Source organism: Hylaeus volcanicus, chromosome 2, assembly GCF_026283585.1.
Source record: "Hylaeus volcanicus isolate JK05 chromosome 2, UHH_iyHylVolc1.0_haploid, whole genome shotgun sequence".
Classification (NCBI taxonomy): Eukaryota; Metazoa; Arthropoda; class Insecta; order Hymenoptera; family Colletidae; genus Hylaeus; species Hylaeus volcanicus.
Window position 1 is genome coordinate 29,145,680 of NC_071977.1, and position 23,267 is coordinate 29,168,946.

The following is a 23,267-nucleotide window of genomic DNA, read 5'->3' on the forward strand; positions in this document are numbered from 1 at the left end:
AACAATATGAACAATATTGATCTTACTTAATATTTGGTGTGCACGCCTTTGGTCTTAATTTTTTGTTCCGATTGTTGTTAAGTTCCGATGGAATGTTAGACCACTCTTCTGAAACTCTAATTCTGTAACTTCCATACGTCGGAATCGTGCTCGCTTTATATTCATATTTTCCGCGTACGTAAGTTCTAAGTACGTACGTAATATATACGCAATATACTTATACGCAAGTTCCGTTATCATCGCATTCATACTTTGAACGTATCTTTGACAACTTTCCCATCGTTTCTCGCGAAAGTGATAACGACATTTTTTGTTCCTCGGGAGACGCTCTAAAAGATCCTGCATGAATTTTTCATTTCCAGGCGATGCGAAAAATGAGCATTTCTTAACACCCCTCCTTTGCCCACGTCACGGTTTCTTTTTCCCGTTTTGTCGAGGATAATTCTCGACGAGCAGTTGTCGCTTTACTTTTGCTCGTCTTTATGCAAATTTCGCTGCTCTCGCGATTTTTAATTTAAGGACCGCGGAGACCTACCGAAAGGGGTTTAATACCCTCCCATTACCATAAATTACAATAATTATCGTGAATTAAGTTTCTCGCGTGGTCAATTTCGCCGATGCGTTATTAAATCAGACAAATGATTCGTTTAATACGACCGAGGTGAAATTAACGCGTACACAAGGGAGCGCGTCGCTCTCGCATTGTTCCATTTCTATCGACGTTGTATCGCGAGAAAAGTTTTCGAGATCGCAGGTGGGCCCATCGATCATGGTCGAATTCGAGTACGATCCTCTCCGTCATGCCCCTGTCGCACGCTATTCGGCTTTGCCCGATACATTCTGCTACTCGTAACGAGGTGTGCCGCAAAAATAATTAATTAAAGGCGCCATCTAATGGGGATGAACACGGCCGATTACAACCTGCTCGAATTAATAATGGAAGCCGGTAATTAACGGGTAAGCGATGTCTCGCGAGCCTCGATCGCCGTCGATTAACCGACACCGAGTAATTATCCCGTCTAGAAATTTCATTCCAACGAAAATCTTCATCGAGGGAAAAAGAAGAATTTCGTCGATAACAATTTATCATATCGCGCGTCTTCTCTCCCGTATCCTTAACACATTTAAGAACGCCCGATTCTTGTTGCTCGTCTCGTTATTATAAATATTTCCGTCGGGAGACTCGATCGAAAATAATGGGAGCGGCTGTGCCGGTAAGACGAAACAAAAAGCGAAATCGGGTCGATAAGTAACTCCACCGTTTAGCGAAATTGTCGGTTACCTTTTTTTCCGTGGTACGGCGGTCACAGCTGATAAACGCTATTGAAAATTGCAGGGGAAACGCGCGCCCCGGATTATGAGATTAACCGAAAACGAAATTTAAATCGAAACGAGGGAAAGAAAAAGAGACGGTCTCGATTACGTACGAAACAGTGGCGAACGTCGAATGGTCGATCGTAGACGCGGTAGACGCAACGAATAATTGGCGTCGAAAGGAACAACCAAAAAGGGAAAGAGAAATTTAACCACTGCGTCATTACACGATCCCGGGGCGCAATAAGACGACTCGAACGGCGCAACGGACTTTTATGAAAGACCGTGACAGGAACTACAAGGTCGTTCATGGTCTTGCGACTGTCACGTGCCACGGTCTGTAAAATCGTGAAGGACATAAAAACGATTAAGCCAAGCACGGTGCGCGATATCCACTCGACCGACTGGTACAGTCGCAGCTTCGCACTGTATACGTGACACGATACACAAGAGGATTAGACGCGCGATTAAATACACCGCGGTTCCTGGACCTTTCCGTACCACGTTCCACGCGACGAACTGTTTACATCGTGTTTGTTCTCTTTACAGGTCACATTGCCTGATTAGGGTTATAACTTTGTAAACGCACGAGCATGCAATTCACAGAAGCTCGGACAAAAATACAAATAAACTAAGTATAGATGCAAGCAAAGATAGGATATAGAGAAACAAGTATTATATTTTGGCAATATAAGAGTCAATTAGAAGCAAAGGCAACCGCTTATTAGTTAAATAAGAATAAATAGTAAGTAAGATATTAAAAGTGAAGTAAAACAAAGCCTGATGAATAATCTAAAGTATTATGATACAAAGTGTTATATGTATAGTCTTTTTTTCCATATCTATTATAGTAGTTAAAACGAATAATTTTTCTAACGCTTAAAGACATTTATATATAAAATGTGATGATTAAATTGCAAATACAAGTATGCGAGTAGATGTAAGTACTGTTGTAACAGTCAAAAGATAATACGGTATACGCATAGTACCATATATAATTTTTATATCGGTTTATATAATGTTTGTTAAAATTAACATACATATATTAGGTGGACTGGAAAGTAATGTCGTTTTTGCTATCTTAAATACTTGTTTATCGTTTATCAGGTCATTGATTTTTCTGGCATTGAAAATTTGCACACTAGGTGACAAAAGGCTGCCGACAACGAGGACGATTATATAACGAATTAAAGATAGAAATTGATTGGAAAGTTTGAGTTTAATGTAAGAGAAACGACATTACCTTTCGGTCTACCTAATAGATACATAGATAAAATAGGATACCAAAAAGGATGGACATATATTTAAGATACATGTTGTAAAAATTGTAAAGAAAGGCAGTACAAACTGGAAAACTGTACCCATGGACTTAAAATAAACAACTATTGAAGCAACTATTGAATCGAATCACATTGCCTGTTATAAGAGAGAAAAATACGCAAGAACGAGAGAATGCGTGAAAGAACCGTGACATAAAATGTACATACAGATAAACGCGAACTAATGAGTGAAGGAATGAGTGAAGGAATGAGTGAAGAAATGAGTGAACGACCCGTGATAAAAAGAAAATGTAAATGCGATAGATTAGAGGCATGGAAGGATGAGAGAGGGATGAAAGAATGGTAGGTAGAAGAGAAAGAAAGAACGGTATGGAAGTACGCGACTAGAACGACGAAGCGACAAAAATAGCGAATCACACAGTAGTGTAACAAGGTTTATTATGTACCTTATCACTTAAATAAAAACGCAAATCACGCAAATCACATCGCCTGACATCTCATCGGTGGCGTCCGTAAACACAGCCCTGTGCTTCCGAGAATTTCGAGAGTTTCTAATTACCGGGTAGCGCCCTCGATAACCTTCTTGTTTTGTTGACCGACGTACCACCGCGGATCGACACGGATTCGCGTAACACAGATTCCTTCTTGAGCGACGGTAGTTCACGCGATTAACCTCGAAGTGTAAAATCCGGCAATTCCGTAGCCACGAACGGAAAGGTCGCCATCATGCGCACCCCTGATCGTCGTAACCACGAGATTACCCACGCACGATCTTTTAATGAAGCTATACCAAAGTGACTCGCGGTTCGTGTTATTGGATTATGGGATTTGTAAAAGGACAAATTCACATTAAATACGTTATATCAAATATTCTTTATTTTAAAGAACACGGAAGGATGTCTGTTCTCTTCTAGATTCGAACTGAGACTGAGACCTATTTCGAAAGCGTGTTTTTCACACTGCCATCTTGAACATAAATACTGTCAGAGGCCCAACTATTACCTAACAGAGGCGAAACTTTCACTATTGAAAAACGCAGTGTCCCTCGACTCTAGATTTATTTTTGTTACGTTTATTATTAAATAAACTTCAAGCTTGTCCGAAAACTTTCCCATCGAATCGATTTTTTTTTTTTTTACCAATATATCGTATTTGAACACAAACTCTAAATTATATAGCGCTCCCTCGTTTAGAAAAGGGAAACTTGAAATGCTATCAGCATGCAAACGCCCACCGAAGAGCGTCACAATTTGTATCCTTGTCAGACTAAAGGGTTCGTTGTATTCCTACCAGGATGCCTATCACTCGCGAAATCCAATTTACGTCGAGCTCGCTTATCTCGTTCGTGCGATTACGATCGCGGTGTGTATATAATATTACATGCCGTCGTCCTGGGAATGTTTTCGCGGCACCGTCGGAACACTCGCAAACGAACACTGGCAATTTCCATCGGTGGAATCGAGAAAGCAAATAAATGGCAATAATTAGTCTAAATTGCCATAATTGCTACCCACGGCCGACCCAAACGAAACACTGGAAAATAAGGAAAGTGGGCTACGGTCCTGCACCGGCGTAGAAGAAGTGGCTGCAGGTTACTGTAATTAGTATCTTTTTGCGTCGTTAGAGTTAAGCGTCGCTAGCGTACAACGACCAACGATAGGGCGAACACAGGTATGTTAATGGACGCGATACCAAGTCGCCACGGAGTCTTCTCTCCCCTCGGTGGTTTATAATTCGTGAAACGACCAATTAACATTCTCCGAAAAGAGTTGGTAGCCCATCGAGGTCCTAAACAGGGCCCAGTTACGGACTTTCGCGTTCGCGTAACGGGCATAACAACATCTCGTAATCTTAATACAAATCTACGTGGAAACAGCGTCTCGCGTTTGGTAACGATACATTAAGAGAACATCGGGCCGAATTCGATCGACTCTCCAAATACGAAAGCGATGAAGAGGCGAAGCAAACGAGGATGTAAATCTTCGTTAACGATTGCCGGTTGAAAGTCGCGGGACGATCAAAGTTACTTTGTTATTTCGTAACGTTCGTTTCCCGGAGGATAATGAGTTTAATTAGTACCGAGGCGAATTGCTGAGAATAAAGATTCGTATCTACGTTTAATGATCGGGTTATTAATATTTACGCGAAGCATAAAGAAAATTGCAACTGTAACTGTCGAATCGAATAAAAAGCCTACCGTTCGAAGTAGTACTATAAAAGAGAAGCAGAGTCGGATGTGAGACTCGTGTTTACAAGCGTCAAGTTCGAACTTGGTTCGATTTAACGACATAATCCTCTCGAACAGAGAAATATCTGAAATCTAAATCGTACCCGTATCTCGAGTGTACGCGAGCGAATATTTCGCGCGATCATCTCGTCTAAAGTGCAAGAAGCACAAAAGTAGCAAAACGCGTATGCACGAGGAACAGATGCAAGAAGACGGCCTCGACTACGGGGCTCGGCTGAACTGGAGTTCTTCCGCGATGAAAGACACGTACACACGGAGAGTCACCGCTGGCTGCCGGTGTATATTGCCTTGTGCACGGCAAGATCTTCGATCAAGAGCATGCGCACGTTTCGTGCGCGAACGAACAGGCAACGCGACCGAGCGTTACAACGTGCAACCACCGAGAATACGGGAACGCATACTACACGTACCTGTTGCTTTCTCTCTGCAGCCGGGATGCTGAAGCCTACGTTCCTCGGGACAGCTCGAGATCCACGAACGCAACGAGATCGCGGCGTATAAATCCTCTTTCCAGCGTGTAATCGGCGTTACTCGCCCGGCGATCTCGTTGCTCCTTTTTCTTACAAACAACGACGTTTCACAGGTTCCACCAAACGATATTCGTTCGACCGATTTGCCCTTAACCCGTGATTACTACGCGACTGTTCTAGGCGTCCAATACACATTTGTACCAATCAGGATGCTCCGAAGCCAATTCTCTACAATACCCAAAAAATACGTGTACAGGGGTGGTTAGACACAAAATTTCACTCTATGCGTGAAACATGTCTCAGAATTTAGATTTCCTCTTTGGTTCGAGAGTACGAGATATTCTGATCTTACGATTATTACGATACTTTTCGTATGCCCAACAAAAATTTTGCAAATTTTTATGCTCCAAACCCAATCCTCTGTAATACCCAAAAAAATACGTGTACAGGGGTGGTTAGACGTAAATTTCACTCTATGCGTGAAACATGTCTCGGAATTTAGATTTTCTCTTTGGTTCGAGAGTACGAGATATTCTGATCTTACGATTATTACGATACTTTTCGCATGCCCAACAAAAATTTTTGCGTTATCTAGCCGTAAAGAATATTTCGACCCGTTAATCGTCGACATACGCGCGGTACAAGTGTAAGAAATTGATGTGCGTAGTAATTACGGGTTAAAGGCGTCACTCCGCGAATCATTGGACACTGTTCCCGACCCCCCGCATCGTCGAACACGAATTTCTTTTCACGCAGCACTCGGTGCCGCGTAATATCCCGCGCGTGAGCTCTCGACGTCGAACTGACGCCACTTCACAGCTGCACCTGCACTTGCACTTGCACCGTGGCACAGAACCGTGGGGCCCCGACAGATCACGGGGTACCGTCGCGCCGTCCTATATCGTGTCGAGAGGACCGACGACGGTGGCATCCTCGCTGCATCACCGTACACTGCACTCTCGAGTCAAGCCGAACACGAACACGCTCGACTCGGCTCTCTTCCCTCTCGTTTCCTCTGGGTCTCTTCTCCGCCCCGCCGATCTTAGGGCTCCTTCATAATAGCGACTTTCCGCCGAGCGAACTGTTTAATCGAGTTAAGCGCCGTCCATGATTTCTCATCGAGAGCCAATAAGGAACAGTGTAGCCCATTCGAACTGTACGATCGTTCGAGTACGCGGTCACATATAGGCGCATCCTTTTGATTCCGCCAAAGTCGTCGATATGCACGAGCCCTAAGGGCTTATTCCTTTTTCGCTTAGTCTGTTTTTTTTGTACCCTGTTTCTTCTATCTCGTCACACACGAGTCTCGTAGCGGCGATGGTACGCATCCAAGTTCTTAACTCTCGTCTAAGAGCCTGTCGATTCGCTTACGAAAAATGTACGAAGTGCAACGATCGAAATAGTACAACATCGCGGGAATACTATCGTATCTCACAGCACCGCTTCTCGGACGTATTCGGTAACTGTTCGCGGTTCAACGATCGGAACGCTTCGCGCGTATAGACGGCAGTGGCAGTAACATCGCGGTGGGATCTGTCATCTCGATTCCGAGGCTACATACGCGAATACCGACGGATAAGAACCTCTTCGTTCGGAGTAAGGTTCGTGAATCGATAGATACGATCGAATTTGAGATTCCGCTCGGTCTAGGCCAGTGGTCGGTGGCTGTGCCGCGTCGTTTCTCGAAATGCTTCGCGAAGAGGACACTTCGCGGTCGATTCTCGAATGGTACACGATTCGTCTCGGTACGGTGCTCGAAGGTATCCTCCGCACAGTTGCAAACTGGGAAGGGTGTACTCTGGTACGAACGATGGCACGGCAACACGCAGTCGAGAGACTCGAATCGGACTGGCTGTTGAGATGAGGCCCTTTTCCCCCACCACTGGCCACCATCGACTGGTTGCTTCTCTCCTTGCGTCAACCCCCCACTTCCCACATGCCACCGGACATTCTCCTCCCGTCCCTCCCCCGCGGTTTGCGACTTTGCTCGCATCATTGTATCTTTTCTCTTCTTTTTCACCTCTTTCGGTTCCAACGTGTTTCGCCCTTTCTTTCGCGCGCATCAACTTAACCTCTCCGATGCTCATAATCAGACATACGTGAGATGCATCTTGAAAAGAATCGCAATCGAATATTCACGAATACAGGGTGTCCCAAAAATGTTGTAACACCTTGAAAAGGGTGGCTCGGGAGGTGATTTGAAACAACTTTTTCCTTAGCGAAAATGTTGTCCGAGGTTTCGTTGAGGAGATATTAAGCGAAAACCCCGACCAATCAGAGCGCGCGTATTCCGTTGGAGCGTAGGCTACGCGCTAAGCGGACGCGCTGATACGCTACCGCGGGCGCTCCACCGGCATACTCGCGCTCTGATTGGGGTCAGTGTTTTCCGTTAATATCTCCTCAACGAAGCCTCGGACAACATTTTCGCTAAGGAAAAAGTTGTTTCAAATCACCTCCCAAACCACCTCTTTCAAGGTGTTACAACATTTTTGGGACACCGTGTATACGGCCCGCGAATATGAATTTCTTTATTAGCCATACCTCGTTAGGCGTACCTCGACATATGTACACGATGGGAGGTTCTTTCTTCGCGTTCCTTCGCAAGCGCTTCTGATAGGTGTTCGTCTGACATTGCAAGCGCAAAGTCACCCCCGGGGGCACAACTTTGTAGACATCTGTGTCTTATTGTGCATCCGTTCGTCCCGTGAATGGTTATCTCCGATCTCCCGAGCGTTTTACTATTATATTGACTACGTGCGTGCCACGATTATTATAATGTATCCCTCGCAATTTTCGAGTCGCGCTAACGAGACCCCATTACCACCGTTTAGGATAATGCACCCATCAATTTGTTCACCACTGTCGGTAAGGTAATATAGGTATCTCGATCGAACGGAGTTCGATTAAAAATAATTGCAAATAAAATATTGATCTTGTTTCAAACGTATAATTATTTGAATAAATGGGGACGGTCAGTTTTTGTGTCAGTTTCCAATTTATCTAGTTTCGCTACAATTAGTGCCATCTATCGAAAAATAGTGCAAATAGTTAGACAGTAATGTAGTATAGTGGCAATGGCGGATCGTAAATGAGATGCTACAAAAACATTATTTATAATTGAAATCTTGTGGTATAGGTTATGTTTACGAATGAATTTAGTTCAACAATTATAATTATCTCTAAATTTCATCACTCTAACAGCGTAATCTGAGCAAATCAATAACATGTATATCTCATGCTGGCAGGAAAAGATCGCGATCGATTTAGTCATGAGACATATTTCCTGGCCGTTTTCATGTGAATGCAAAACAAATGTCATGACATTTACCAACGCATTAAAAGTAATGACTCTATGACACGCAAATATCGTAAAAACGAATATCGAATATTGCTCGATGCAAAAAGGGTCCGATAAACGTTCAAATTAAAATTAAATTATTCGATAGCGAAGATAAATCTGTCAAATTTTTTTTGTGTGCAACACATTCATAATAATGACTTTACAATACACTACGCACAGATGTTATGTAGTTTCCTAGGACACTTCTTTTTATTTCACTCTTCAGTTAATGTAGGATAACAAAAGATAATAAAATATTAGGTGGAGTGGAGGTGGATTTTTATCCATCTTGCCATTGAAAATTTGTACGCTGGATGTCAAAGGGCTGAGGGTGATTACATAAATGTTTGAAAATAGAAACTTATTAAGAACGTATTTGTTTGAATTTAATGTAAAAGAAATGACATTACTTTTTGGTTCCCCTAATATATATGTTTCCTTATCTATAAGCCCTTATTTTGTTTATTGTTCGAAAATGAAATTTGTCTAACAATGCCCTCTGTTAACAGCAGCTAGACAGGTGAAGCGATAATATCGTTCGAATGGTGCCAGCCTTGTTTAATAGACGACGACGAGGTTCGGGTACGTTCGGTGTCGATCGGGCGACCACGTGACGGTTATCGAGAAATATGGCGTGAAGTTGGCACGAAGATGGTTGTCGCGAGTTACGAAAGAGTCGACGATTTCTCGCGGGGAAGTCGCTTCCCAATCGTCCGGAAAAAGTGCCGCGCTGCTGTTTTCCCTCTTGAATCCAGCCCGCGTAAGATAGTGCAATGCTATACAACATCAAGTGGATCATACCGAAGCTTCGAAGTTCGACCAGGCTCTGGAACATTGCGAGCAGTATAACCTTCGCTGCAGTAGGGATTTTCTCAAAAATCATTATAGGTAAGTAACCACACGAGCCGGTTTTTCGGTAAAAATCGGTACTGTTTGCTAGCCTGATGATGACGCGCGATTCTACCATCCATCGCTTCGATTTACATTCAGAAACCGTTTCACGAGGTTTGGAAATCTGATAATTTTACTACGGGAAGGCATTGGCACGTATGATAACTGCACGTTTTATGGTTGATATCTATCATTTGTACGCGAACAGAAACGGACAATGAAGCGTTCAATTGAGTACGATTATCGCAAAATAGATTATCGTTTCATGAATAGACGTGCGAAAGGTTGTAGCTTAGGGACGAAAAAAACATTACTGATTTATGTAATCGTATAGAGCACTGTGAACAAAATTCATTTAATCACTGCGATTAATCATTCGGATTATTTTTTACGACAAATTTCATCGAACCTGACTCATGTATAATTCAATCGTAACCATAAACTTTATAATTAAATTTGCGTATCGAAAGAAATTAAAATTTAGTCACATGGTTTCATCGATTATCATAATTTCTATTAATTATTAATCGTCTTTAAGAATTGTCATCGTTGGTACCAATAACATTCGTTACGTATTACAGGAAAAAAGGCATGATTAGTAGCAATTAATATTGCACGTAATTGTTGTCATTCGAGTTCACCTTAGTACGTATTTGCGCTCATTATCTTTCGTATAAACAAGTACGTTTAGATCTAAAGTTTACATTTCTATTTCATTGAAAAAATGGGCACACAATTACTACCATGCAATCGACTTCGATATTTATACCTTCTAATTAATCAATCTTCTCCACTATCCTTCGCATAATTCTTTCAATTTCGCGCGCATACTTTAAATACGCCTCAAATCGAAAACCGATTAACGTTAAAAATATCTAGACGCGCGAATCGATACATAAGTACGAATAATACGAGTCTATATAAATTCTTCCCACCTCGTTTCGCGACGATCTCAAATCCTGTACGATAATTTCTATTGTTCCAACTACGCGAACTGCCATTAAAAACGATGAAACGCAGGTGTGACGCAAAGTTGGAAAATTTGGTAGGTGTGCGAATAAGAAAACGCTACTTCACCGTTGAACGTTTAACCGTGTGATCCTGATAATGAAAGTTACCACGCAAACGTAACGACTAATCGATATTCTGAATTCATAATTGTATAATATTAACATCCTATCGCTTGATATTACGCGTCTCTCTGGTCGTGGACTCGTTAGCAGTCGTTCCGCCTACTGCATAGCTAATTCCCTCGAGTTTTCTAGTAACGGTTTGTAACCAATGAAAACGGACGTCGATGTGCTTCGCTTCAATACGATTTAACTTATTTCTGCGATGTGTGGTGTTTCTAATTTCAGGTAGAATACTGTATGCGTTACCGCCCAACGAAGGGCGCAGGAAATCAGTCATTGGCCCTTGCTGGCCTTTCAGTGAGTACCACTGATTTACGAGGACGGCTCGGTGTTGACTTAGTGACGATACAATAAACTTCGGAAATTAAGCGCATTACTCAATTGGTTGAGCGCATAGACACGACGTGCGCGCACATCCCGCCTCTCTCCCCTTTTTCACTCCTCTCTTCTTGGTCGTTCCATCAATTTCTCCGCGTGTAATAGCACCGAACGAGCGCCAAATGCGTTCGTTTTTCTGGATTCAATGTCACGTCACACGAATTTCGTTCAGCGACTGGCCCTTTCTTCATCCTCTTCGCTTCGTTTCTTTCATTTTTTTTTTTTTTTTTTTTTTTTACATACGTTCACGGCGCACAAGGTGATTCTCATACGATGATCTGTAAAATTTGAGAGCATGGAGGATCTGTTCGTACGTAGAATGGGAAGGTTAAGGGAAGGTGAATTTCTTTTTTTTTTTCGTTTTTTGTTTTGTACATTCAAACTCGCTGGGTGAAAGAAATTTGTTTAGGTTGGGATAGAGACGATTTAAAAATCTTGTAAGACCTCGTAGAGAATATAATTTCCATTCTTTCGTCGCTTAACGTAGTAGGTGACTCACCGTGCATACCGTAATTGATAACCGACAACTGATCAATAAGAGCTGTACAATGTTCAGACTGGAACCGTCGTCTAAGATAAGAAGTACATATGCTGAGGATTCGGTTGGCTAGACTGGGATCATCATAGATTTATCATACAAGACGATTGAAGGTTACAAGTTCACAAACTAAAATATTCCGTCGTTAGTTTTCGCGATACGTTCAAACTTCTAATCTACAACTTGTTAACAAATACGTTTTCAAGATTGCTTTGTTACGTGTGGGTGATCTTGAATGACCTTGAACATAAGAGTTCCATTGCGAAAAGCTATCGTCGCTTATCTTACAAAGTCTTACCCAAGATCATAGATTAAGTTCTAACTCCAAGCTTCTTCAACAAGACGCGCTTTCGAAATTGCTTCGTTACATACTCGTAACCTACGATGATCTTGAAAGATACAGTGGGTGTAGAATGTATTCGTACACCGATCAATTTCCGCAAAAAACTTTTCTGTGAAATTGTAGTCTCTTAACTTCCTTTTTTATAATCAATGATATTTTACATATTCTCGGAAGTCTCTGAGATAGATATAGTCCAAACAACATGTACTAGTTGATATAATTTGTGAAGTTAACAAAAAAATGCGAAAAATGGGCAAAAGTATAGAAGCAATAAGTATTTGTACGATTGTGCCTAGAAAAATTGAACCTAAATAGGAATTTATTTTATTCTGCAAATATTATAACACGAACGTTACTTTCAATCTTTTTTAGACTCTTGCATATTGTTTGCATTTTGTAATTTCTTCCACGTACAAATTTCCTATAAATGCATCAAGATCCGCGGTCTATTTATGACGAACCGTTTACAGTAGAGTTTGTAACGTACACGCATTAGTTTATTGCTCCGTGCGAATTAGAAAACATCAAATTTCCAGGGGAGTACTTTTAAACAGTCGTGCGAATACTTATTGCTTCAACGTTTCTATCGATTAATTGTTTTTTTTCTTGTTAATTTCGCAACTTGCATAAATAGCTATTTTTTTGTTGTAATCTATCTATTCTAGAGATTTCCTAGAACATGTAGAATGTTATTGTGTATAAAAAATAAGTTAATAAATTACAAATTTTACACAGATTTTTTCGGAAATTGATCGGTGCACGAATACTTTCTACACCCACTGTAGGTCGTTGAACCAATCGCTAAAAGCAGTTATCGCCTTCTAGAATAAAGAGCGCGAGTAAAACGAAGAGAAATGACCTTGAAGAAATGACGAACCCTTCCACGTTAAACAGTTCTTCCACGTATTCTTCAACTTTGGGGTAACGCCGTGGATCATCGCCTAAGGATCACCCTGTATATCACCATCGCACGATCGACTTTCATAATGATAAAAGTAAAACCATAGAGTTGCATGTAATCAAATACGCCGAGCGTAGACGACGGATTCGACTCGAAGTTCGTTAGTGCATTTCCTGAATTGAGCCACGATTCGCCGAGCAATTCGCGATGGAAGTCGAAAGGAATATTTCAGAATATTTTATGCGCGATCGTGGCGAAACGTGTATTTCTTTGTTCTCCCTCCTTTTTTTTTTCGCGTGAACGTAAAACGCATTCCTGACGTCGAACTCGGCTAGACCATTCCTGGTGGTGCGAATTAATTTACCGAAGCATTTCTTTCCGTTCCTGCTGTTTAAGAATGGCTGAACAGAACGACGGTACACAACAAGCACATCATAACACAGGCGTTAGACAACCGGCCGAAAAATGTCCCCCTCATCACCGTGTCGAATCATCACAGTTGTTTCGACGATCCGGGCATATGGGGTAAGTCGTCTCGACGATAATTCCGAGCGGTTCGACAAACCGCCATTATATCTCATCGACCGTTCTGTGCTTAACACTCGACGCTGTTCCATCGATTCCATCGGGTGTTTCTTGTTGCCATAAATATCTGATTGTGCAAAAGGATCGTTGAATGTCACAGTGTTTTTTCAGATTCCGAGAAGCGACACGCGTCCGAGAAGTTCGATTCCCTATGCGTCTTGCTCCTTGGGAATAATACGCGAGGTGTACTTGCTATCTCCGACCAAAATGGAAGCAGAAGCGCCCTTCGAACCAGAGTTGGACGTTACTCGAATAGTTTAGAATAAGTCTTTGCGTAGATGAAATATCTTTTAGTCGAGGTGCTTGAGAATCGTTATTCGTTGCGACGAATGAAGTTTATGGATAAATATTTATTGTCTGTGCGAATGGAAACACAATACTTCACGTACACGCGTCTGTAGAATTGTTCTGTGTATTGGTATCCGTAGTTCTGTGTAGAATGTTACTTTAGCCCTGCGTATGGTAGTATTTGTTAAATACGTATAATGTACACGATACACGCCACAGAAGACATGCATGCGTATGTGCAAGGAAGTATTTTCTCATTTACATGATCGATAAATATTTATTTGTCCGCCTTTGTTGTTCGAGGGAAAAGTTTATTTCAATAATGAGTAACAATGAACTTTCTATTCATGAGCCACGAATAAACGATAAGGCATTATTCTTTATCTAATCGAAGATTTGTCCTACTCTGCTTCGAACAAAGCATCGAAGAAACTTTTCTCTATAGTGACTATTCAAGGTTATTTGCTTGAGACTATCACTGTATTGTTTACCTGGCTATCCTGTATCGATCGTCTCCTCGTGCAAAGTCGCGAGCATGTGCTCGCTGTCTATCAAACCGAGAAACAAGCTGGCATAAGAGTTGAACTCGCTTCTGGCGTGATTCAAAGTCGCCCAAGCCCAAGTTTGATCAGCCAATCTATTTTCATCCTTAATCTTCTAACACCCTTGACTAACTCTTCAAACGTATTCAGCGAGTCACTCGTGTTTTTATCGTGTGCAATTTTGTAACGCCATACTTAAAAGAAGTAAAGAGCGTAAAACTTTCTAATTAAACTTGCACTTTGGTCGAACGTTAAGCAGCTTATTGTCGTACTTTGTAATCGTATTCGCGGCAATTAAAAGTGAAAAAATACGGTGCACGTTCAAGGTCTCTATGCATCGTTGAATACTACGGTGACGAGCCTTTTCTTTAGGCACTCTCACGTTCCCCCTTCCTGAGACATATATAATCTTTTCTTTCTCAGAATGACGTCGATACGCGAACGAATGAAAGAATTTAAGACAGAAAATCTCTGAACTCATTTAGCGACACTGGACCTGAGGCATCTCCTGAATCGACGTAAGATGAGATGGTCGCTCGCTGCTCACGACATTTGTTTCACGAATATCTGGCACTCCTACTTCTTTATGCTGGGCAAGTGCATTCCCGTAATCAGGGGTGGCGGAGTCTATCAGGAAGCGATGGATTTTTGCATCGAGAAGCTGGCCTCTGGGGATTGGGTTCATGTTTTTCCCGAGGGGAAGGTGAACATGCTCAAAGAGAACATGAGGTTCGCCTTTCTGTTCCGTCAGGATCGTATACCGCGCGTTCTAGCTTGCTCTAGCTGTAACCGTTGCTCTCCGTCGCTCTCGTTGATCTCGTCAAACACGACACGTCTTGTAATCAATTCGCTATATCGTTTTGCATGAAAATTATTATACCACTAGTTGCGAACTAAAGACTAAAACTAAAGACTATTATAGAACTAACTTTTTCCTATTTGAATTTCCATTCGATTGCCCGGGATTTATCGGTATCGTAAAATTTTTTTTTTTTTTTTTAATTACGACGCCTTGTATTTTTACAGGTTAAAATGGGGCGTGGGAAGGTTAATATTGGAGTCACCCGTTCCACCTTTAGTGATTCCAATTTATCATCTTGGCATGGACCAAGTTCTCCCCAACGAACCACCCTACATACTGAGACTACGGAAAAAGGTCACCATGAATTACGGTGAACCCATAGACTTTAGCGAATTAGTGCAAGAATTACGTACATCGAAAGCAACAGAGATGGAAGCGAGGAAAGCGATCACGGATCGTATCCAGGAAGAGCTCCTAAGGTACACTTTCTCGTTTTATCTCGGAACTTAAAATAATAAGATCAATTAATCTGTGAAAATTATAACTTGTAATTTAGATTAATCACAATGAGAAGATAATTCGCAGTAGGTCCGCATAAATCCTAGAAAAGAATTACGATTCTCGTTTCGACCCTGGAGTTTCGACCCTCCTCAGTATCTTCGTTGATTAAATACAAACAACTCTCGATTTAGGAACGAGTTCCATTCCAAGATGTTCATTATATGTATCTCTCGTTGCTAAGCTTCTTGTTAGCTTCTTCTTTTCTTCTTTTCCATTCTTTTCCTCATTCGTGTGAAGTGGCAATATCGTATAAAAGTATTGTAGGTGAAATATATAGTATTATATAGTATTATATATGTATATAGTATTATATAGTAAATATATAGTATTAATGACTGAGATTATGTATAGTATACTAAATAGGAAGTAAGTAGTAATGTATAGTTTATGTGTTGTGTACCACCTGCGTGCGTCACTCTCTTATGTATGTTTAGACACTATCTCTTTGATTATATTCTCATCCTTCTCTTGTACTTTTCTCAATAAATTGAAATTCTTCAAGAGAGCCTTCGTCAGGTTCGAAACGTTCAATCGTAATTCTGTTTTACGATTTATTCGCGTATCTCCTGTCGCTGATCCTATTGTTTAGATTAACGTGGACTAAAAGTGGTTAAAGACGCTCGTGCTTTTTTCAGATTAAAATCTGTCACCGAGGAACTTCACGAAAAGTTATGATGGTCAATAGGGGGGCCACCGCATTGTCATCCCCAATCAGCTTTAATTAGTCAACAAAATAAACATGCAATTTTTAATATGACACTAGGTGGAACTTCGTGCTAGGTTTTTTAATCAGAGGTGATTACCTAAGGACAACACGTTTAGCGATATATGTGCAATTGTGCAACACAATACACACGCTGGACATGAGTGATTTAGACTCTCTAAAAGGGAAATGGCTACGTTCGTCACGCTTGGTTTCGGATTTTAATTTAAATACGAGTCATCCCGACTTAACTAATAATGCCATATATGTTTTCATGGGCTACAGTGAGCTCGTACGCAACAATGTACATACATACACACGTTGTACATAGAACGAACTATCGGTAACGTGTTATATACAAACTCACAGGAGATTCTTCATAGAAGAACCGTTAAGACAATCACAAATTATAGAAGGTCCTGAATATAGTATCCCAACTGTGCCAGCTGGACCATTTAGTCTGGGCCACAACCTTACAAGTGCCTTAATTTACACAAAAAGGATAGTTAAGGAATTTATATGGTATTGTAATCAGTTTTTGTATGACTAGTAATATTATGCTACATCCTGGAACTGCTAGTTGGACTCATTGGTAAGGCTTAGCTGGCATGTCCTATCTTAGACGAGACGCTATTAATCGTTTATAGTAAGGAGATAGACATAATTCTTATTTAGTAGATATAGTTTCAAGTTATTATACGCAATTTCCATTCATCATCTAGTGTTTGTCTCCACAACCTAACACAGGATTATTTGTGCGTCTCGTTTAAAACAGGAATTGTTAGATAAGCGTCCCGATGAACTCGACTAGTAGATTCAAGATAAAAGTCAGAACTATTCCTCGTTGTACCAAAAAAATTACTTATTACGCAAAATATAGCTTTTTTAATATATCGGTAACCTTTATAGATTATGTGGTTTGGCCTCTTCCGAACTATAAGAGGCCTTGCCTCCTTACACCGAATTTAGGATTCAAATGGTGTAGAGCTTCACAATTTGTGACCGCATACTAGCGTAATATAATTTTGTTCGTTGGATGAATTTACTCTGCATATATATTGAAAAAGAGGTCGCGTAACTTTTGTATCGCTACGCACAAATGGAATACGATTATACTGAAAAGAAATGTGATGTTGAATGAAGGAGAAAGTAAAACGAGATTCAATTAACACTCAACGTATCTGTTAAATTCTCAAGGAAAATACAATACTAACGTTTATGATCTAAGATCACACATTAAGACAGCTATGTTCGCATACACTGACATATATTTTTGATATACCGAGAATTTACAATATAGTTGTAAACATACTTCGAATGATAAAAATAACGCAGAGATATGCACATTTTGTTATTTATTAAATTCTTGTAGCGAGTAGTAAAATATCTCGTACATGAAAACTATCTTCTTCTGTTTCAAATTTATATTGAATAAGATTATTATTGAAAATGTAATGTGATATCTTTTTTACATGACTATTTCGTTTGAATAAATTATTTCTCATGTTAGCGAATCGTTTTAAATAACGCATAGTATGTATATGTATATATATCATTACAGCTGTTTACATAACGGATAAAATAATATTCCCTATTAACGGAAGGATAATATAATTCATTGACGTGTATCGTAAAAAGTTCGGAATTATACGAGTCACATCTTTCTTTCTTCGATAAATATAGAATTGTTTTTATTTTGATAATTCACAGTTGTCGTTAAAACAAAGATACAGATTAATCTATGAGGAATAGCATTTACACGGACATATTTAAAATCAATTGTTACATATGAAAATCGTGACTATATTACATGTTGTCGTTACGACGTCCACCGACAAAATCTTACGTACACTGTTTTGTGACATATAGAAATAGATTACCGCCTCGTTTACCATACCATGTCTTTAATATTTGTGAACGAAAAGGATCGCGTACATGTTCTCTTGGCACATTTTCTCTCCGTATAGAAACGAACGGTTCCCAATTCTACGACTGATACAAGGAAAGCAACATACGATACTCACATTTACGAGACGAAAGAGGGCTGACAGAGATTGTTATAATATGACTATACATTAATACGTCACACATATCATAAACTTTGAATAGACAGAACGGTATATAACATTAACGAGAAAAAAATGTACATAATACATACATAGTTGCTATCACTTCTTAACTTATCACTTATCGTTTCAGACTCTCTAGTACTCCGTTGCAAAAATCGATAAAGCGAATTTTGTTAAAAATTACGATCTCGAGATTTTGATCGAAGCAAATCATTTTTATAATAATTGAAGATTGTACCATCATCGACTCATCACTCTTATCTGCATACCATTGATTAAATAAGACGCAGTATCGTTTCATGAATAAAATTGATGCGAACGAGATAAATTTCTCTAGACTCCCAGATACAATGGAGTCGACATAAAGATTATTTCCTTGTCTCTTTAAATACACAAACTTGGTTCGTCTGATTGTTTCCGATTACATGAATACGACATACACACATATATATATATAAAAGATCATCTTTTTAAAAATCTGTCCACGATTCAATTCAGCTGATTTTGTTACAATCACGAATCCGACTCTGGACGGTGTTCGAAGAATGAAAAATAACAGCAGATAATACTTAAATATTGCCCCACTTCTAACAACGATTCGTGCGGCTAATGTACATATAAATAGCATGACTCTGTATACGATTGTTTGTAAATACACGATTAATGACTATATTTGCCTTTGCAACGTGTACGCGTTAAAATCCTACGGAATTTAAATCTACGCACAGTTCTCTCAAGTATCGCGATAGAAATCAAACTATAAACACCGTTATATCCATTTGATTAAAAAAAAAATGTTGCATCCTCGTGGTATGGACCGCGTTACACTTTCTAATATTCTATAGAGTAAAATCGTTTAACAGTTTTCCTTTCAATTAAACTATTCTATTTGTTCAAGGGTGTCCGTTAGCAATTTTCCGTAGACTAGTTTTGTTGAAGTTACAAATACTTCCGAGTAAAGCGGCACGTTCGTTGGTCACCATCGGGGCGTTGTCAGCTGCACCATTGGGTGGTGGCATCGGAGGTGGTGGGATAGTACTTTTAACAGGGGCTCCATCACCTCGCGGCACATCTACGGAACCTTGAGTTAAACAGACTTGTAACTTTCAACGGTAGTTGCACGACATCGCTTGGACACACACTATCATACGATACGATTGACGTTTAACCCTCTATAACTCAAACTATATTTAACGTCTGACGAGAATTATTACACGATACCTCTGCTGATAATGGGTGATAAATCACATGATTTGCCGAGTCCAGAAGAAATATTTATATATTATAATATGTTTCTTGCAAGACGCAAATTCACAAGACACATTACGAGATACGAGAAGATTGGTTATTAGTCATGCCATTGTTTGAAATCCTCGATCGATACGTATTGATAACAGGATTAAATGAAACTTTAAATATATGAATGAGCATGCAACTTCAGAGACAAACAGGATCTTAGTGAAAAGATCCATTTCGCTAAAAATGTATCCAAGCAATGGTCAAATGAGAAGATGTATGCGTATAATTAATGCTGAATGATCGTATGACCTACGTGAGAGAAATAAGCGTAGTATGCGCCATCAACTTTTGTGCCCAGCTAATGTAAAAATCGGGAAGGTTATTGTTAGTCGTTAACGAAGATGACTCGAGACAGATTTGAATACTTACGGAAAGACGGTGGAGTCAAGGTTCCAACGCTGGTAGCCGTGGAAGTGCTTGTAGGACTATCTGAACGTTCTGGACTCTTGCCATTCGCTTGCTTTATTCCATTTGTACCTAATTGATTTGCAGAACGTTGCTCTTGTGCTAGTTTTTGTTCTTTCTTCTACAAGAAGAGAATGATCAATTAGTAGTATTGCTTCTTTGTACTTTGATGTTACGTTTAAGATACTTACTAATTTCTGTTTTCGTTTTTTCATCTCTTCTTCCGAGCTCATCATCTCCTGAACTTTAACGAGTCTCTTCTGATGCCTAACTACCTTTTGTTCGTCTTTCAGTCTTTGTTCTGCTTTGTTCACCGCCTCGAGTAAAGCTTCCTTTAAATGACTACTTAATTTGAAGTGTGGTTTCTCCACTGATCCAATAGCCAGAGTTGCACGTCTTGCCGACTCGAAAAATGGGTGCTCCGATAAATGGAATATCGTTGGTAGATCTTGTTTCAAAGCTTCAGGCGACAAAATTACCTCGAATAAACTTTTTAGGGTTGCATCACAATACGGAAAATCGGAACAGGTAGCCTCGAGAAGCGGCCTTCCAAATGCCATTTCATATAATACGTGTCCAAACGAGTAAACGTCTACTTGCGTCTGTTTTTAAATAATCATTTGGTTACTAGACGGCTTAGTAAATGTTACGTATTATGCATGATTTCGATCTTACCGTAGCGTGAAGTTTACGTCTTTGAACAACGTAAGGCCGATAGAATGCAGGCAAGCCTAACAGGCCATTTTCTATATCTAACAATTTTGCACATCTCTGAGTTAAAAGAATGTTGCCAGTATGTAAATGTCCATAGGGCAGACCTTTTTCGTGAAGAAATCCTAAAGCTTCCAAAATCTGGAATGACACTTATTTTAATGTAAAGCATTAACTTGGTACATCTAATCTTTTAATACAAAGTAACAATCTTCTAACCTGGTATCCATACATTGCAATTTCAAGCACTGATAAAGATTTGGTTTGTTTCGGGTTTCCATACTTCTTTATAAATGGTTGTTTAGGTTTTGTCACACACAAAGTGTCCCTCAGCGTGCCGTTCGGATGAAAGTTTCTTATCGTTAACGCTCCATTTTCCGTCACATGTTGGAAAACAATTGGTTCTATATGATTGTGTTTTAACGTTCCTAAACTTTTGAAAACACCATGCATATCTTTGTCCTGTAGATGTTTGTCCGGACCAAATTCTACCCATGCAAGTAGTAATTCTTGCTTGGGATTTTGACGATTTTTAACTGTATAATAATGTTTTCTTAACCGCCATCCCATGTCAGGAATGGCCTTACAAACTTCATAATTCGCATCGCTACGTAAAGCTAGTGACACCTGTTGCAGAGCTATTTCTGAAAAATACATACATAAAAATAATTTTCAAATACATTACTACATTTGTTATAGTGCTTTATTACAAACATACCATGTAGTGGTGCTGTGTAATTATCTGGATCTAAGAATTTTTTCATAGGAAGCGACGAAGCCAGTATGGGATTCATTAGTATTGTATTTAAAAAATTCTGAAAACAATAAGAATATCTTTGTAACAAGATAGAACTGTAGAGTTCAAATTTGTTCATTTCGAGCCACAATTTACCTGCAGTGCTACTTGACGTTGAGCTATGAAGTCTGGCTCCATATTACCAATAATTTTCTTTGGAGGAAGAGCCAGATCAATGGCTGATATTGATAAAGCTGCATTAAGTTGTACGAAGTCATTGTAACGTTTACTGACTCTCCAAGATTTTTCTGGAAGTGGACCTCTTTGCGTTCTGATCACGTATTCCTAGATCGACAGTTACTATAATGTATCGTTTATCTGATGCGGCAAAACACTCTTAAAAACATTCGTTAACCAAGGGATATAAATACTATCGAAAATACAAAAATTTTATTATAAATTTGTACGTATAAAAATTTCGTAAATAATCGCTGAAGACTTGATACGCGTAAATTACTCTTCGAGATACATTTGAGATTATATTTATCTACGGGCGCAACGATCTGTTCGTTTTGACGTAAAACGTTAGAAGAAGCCGAATCTTTGTTTACGGATAAATAAAGGTGTGCTGTCGTGAAGACAGATGCAAGATCGAAAATGGCTATCAAACAAACAACAATGTCCGGTTGCATTATCCAATGACACGAGATTGGAACGATACCATGGTATAAATGACACTTCTATTATCGAGCAAATTGTCAAAGAATATATCCAATAAGCGTGCGCCGTACCGTGTGTCCGTCAATTGTTCTTGCATTTTCAATGATGCTCGTCAGCTTCTCCGTATCATCCAGTAGCACTTTATTTATGTATCGCGTCTCAAATAAAGCCATTGATCATTAATCCGACGTAATGCAGGGCCCATGAGGGGCGTACTGGGTGGGCCTATCACACAGTTTTCGCGAGTCGCCATACATAACGCGCTTTTGCTTCATTTCAACATCGATGAACGTATATTTCGCACTCGACGTGAACGTTTTCTCAATGTCACCCCGATTAAAACGCGATCCCGCCGCTAACGATCGTCGCGATTCAGTTTTATAAACTTGTCAGAATTTGACACCTTCGCTACCTCGTCAATCACCCTCCTGCAGTGATACCACGTGAACAGGTGGTCCACTACGAAGAAAATGAAGTTTCTACAGTAGTACGGCGTAATTTTACAGAGGCGAAAGTCTTATCTCCTCTTATCGGAACGGTTGATGTTCCTGTCCCCGTAGTTTCACATTAGTTAGGGACGGCTCTACGCAAATTAAATCAAAGGCTCCCAATGGCACCCTGCTTCTGTACCCCGTTAGGCTGATTTATTCCAATCTTACAAGTGAAATTGCCATCGTACGAAAGTTTACTAAGTAGGTAGTGAATTACTCGATCATTCGATTAACCTAGGTTTGTGCTGTGAAAATAACAACTCCTACAAAAATGTTCTAAGCGGGGCCCTGCAGTTTCTAAGCCCGGTACTATCTCAGATATTTCTTAGAGACAGCGCTGTCCCGTTTTATTGGTTAAAGGAAGAAAGAGAGACACCGGAGAGAGGCAGAGACAATTGTAAAGGGCAATATTTGAAACGTAATATTTAAAAAAAAGAATTATTTTATAAATAGTTTGTTGCAACGCAAATAATACCCAAACTACACCGTCGGTATATAGAACCTGTAGCGCCATCTAAC

General features: G+C 40.0%; 3 protein-coding genes across 10 annotated transcripts in view; 1 reads left to right on the forward strand and 2 right to left on the reverse strand.

The window, feature by feature from the left end:
* The window catches only part of LOC128872081 (protein espinas-like), a 113,016-nt gene extending 105,865 nt beyond the window's left edge, over positions 1-7,151 (reverse strand). Inside the window, exons 1-2 of one of the 2 annotated variants that reach the window (XM_054114411.1) lie at positions 5,987-7,151; positions 5,253-5,488 (exon numbers count right to left, since the gene is read on the reverse strand). The gene's annotated coding sequence lies outside the window, so the exon portion shown is untranslated. Of the gene's footprint in view, positions 1-5,252; positions 5,541-5,986 lie in introns of both variants that reach the window. The other variant, XM_054114410.1, reaches the window with a different exon arrangement.
* A 2,105-nt stretch (positions 7,152-9,256) lies between these two features.
* On the forward strand, positions 9,257-17,826 carry LOC128884994 (tafazzin). 4 transcript variants are annotated; one of them, XM_054138724.1, is made up of 6 exons: positions 9,257-9,540; positions 10,902-10,973; positions 13,233-13,361; positions 14,737-14,980; positions 15,278-15,532; positions 15,610-16,147. In XM_054138724.1, the coding sequence occupies exons 1-6, from the start codon at positions 9,426-9,428 to the stop codon at positions 15,629-15,631; spliced, it is 837 nt and encodes a 278-aa protein (XP_053994699.1). In that variant the 5' UTR covers positions 9,257-9,425; the 3' UTR covers positions 15,632-16,147. The 4 variants fall into 4 exon arrangements, with proteins under 4 accessions (XP_053994699.1, XP_053994698.1, XP_053994701.1 ...); XM_054138723.1 differs by lacking the exon at positions 15,610-16,147 and adding an exon at positions 16,250-17,826 and having other exon boundaries at positions 9,260-9,540; XM_054138725.1 differs by lacking the exons at positions 10,902-10,973; positions 15,610-16,147 and adding an exon at positions 16,250-17,826 and having other exon boundaries at positions 9,265-9,540.
* LOC128884993 (PX domain-containing protein kinase-like protein) lies at positions 17,483-22,810 on the reverse strand. Of its 4 annotated transcripts, none has more exons than XM_054138722.1 (9): positions 22,329-22,810; positions 21,694-21,882; positions 21,520-21,616; positions 21,021-21,445; positions 20,766-20,942; positions 20,282-20,692; positions 20,055-20,211; positions 19,939-19,983; positions 19,316-19,458 (listed from the first exon to the last, which is right to left on the reverse strand). In XM_054138722.1, the coding sequence occupies exons 1-8, from the start codon at positions 22,428-22,430 to the stop codon at positions 19,967-19,969; spliced, it is 1,575 nt and encodes a 524-aa protein (XP_053994697.1). In that variant the 5' UTR covers positions 22,431-22,810; the 3' UTR covers positions 19,316-19,458; positions 19,939-19,966. The 4 variants fall into 4 exon arrangements, with proteins under 4 accessions (XP_053994695.1, XP_053994693.1, XP_053994697.1 ...); XM_054138721.1 differs by having other exon boundaries at positions 19,328-19,467; XM_054138720.1 differs by lacking the exon at positions 19,939-19,983 and having other exon boundaries at positions 17,483-19,458.
* Between the last annotated feature and the right edge of the window lie 457 nt (positions 22,811-23,267).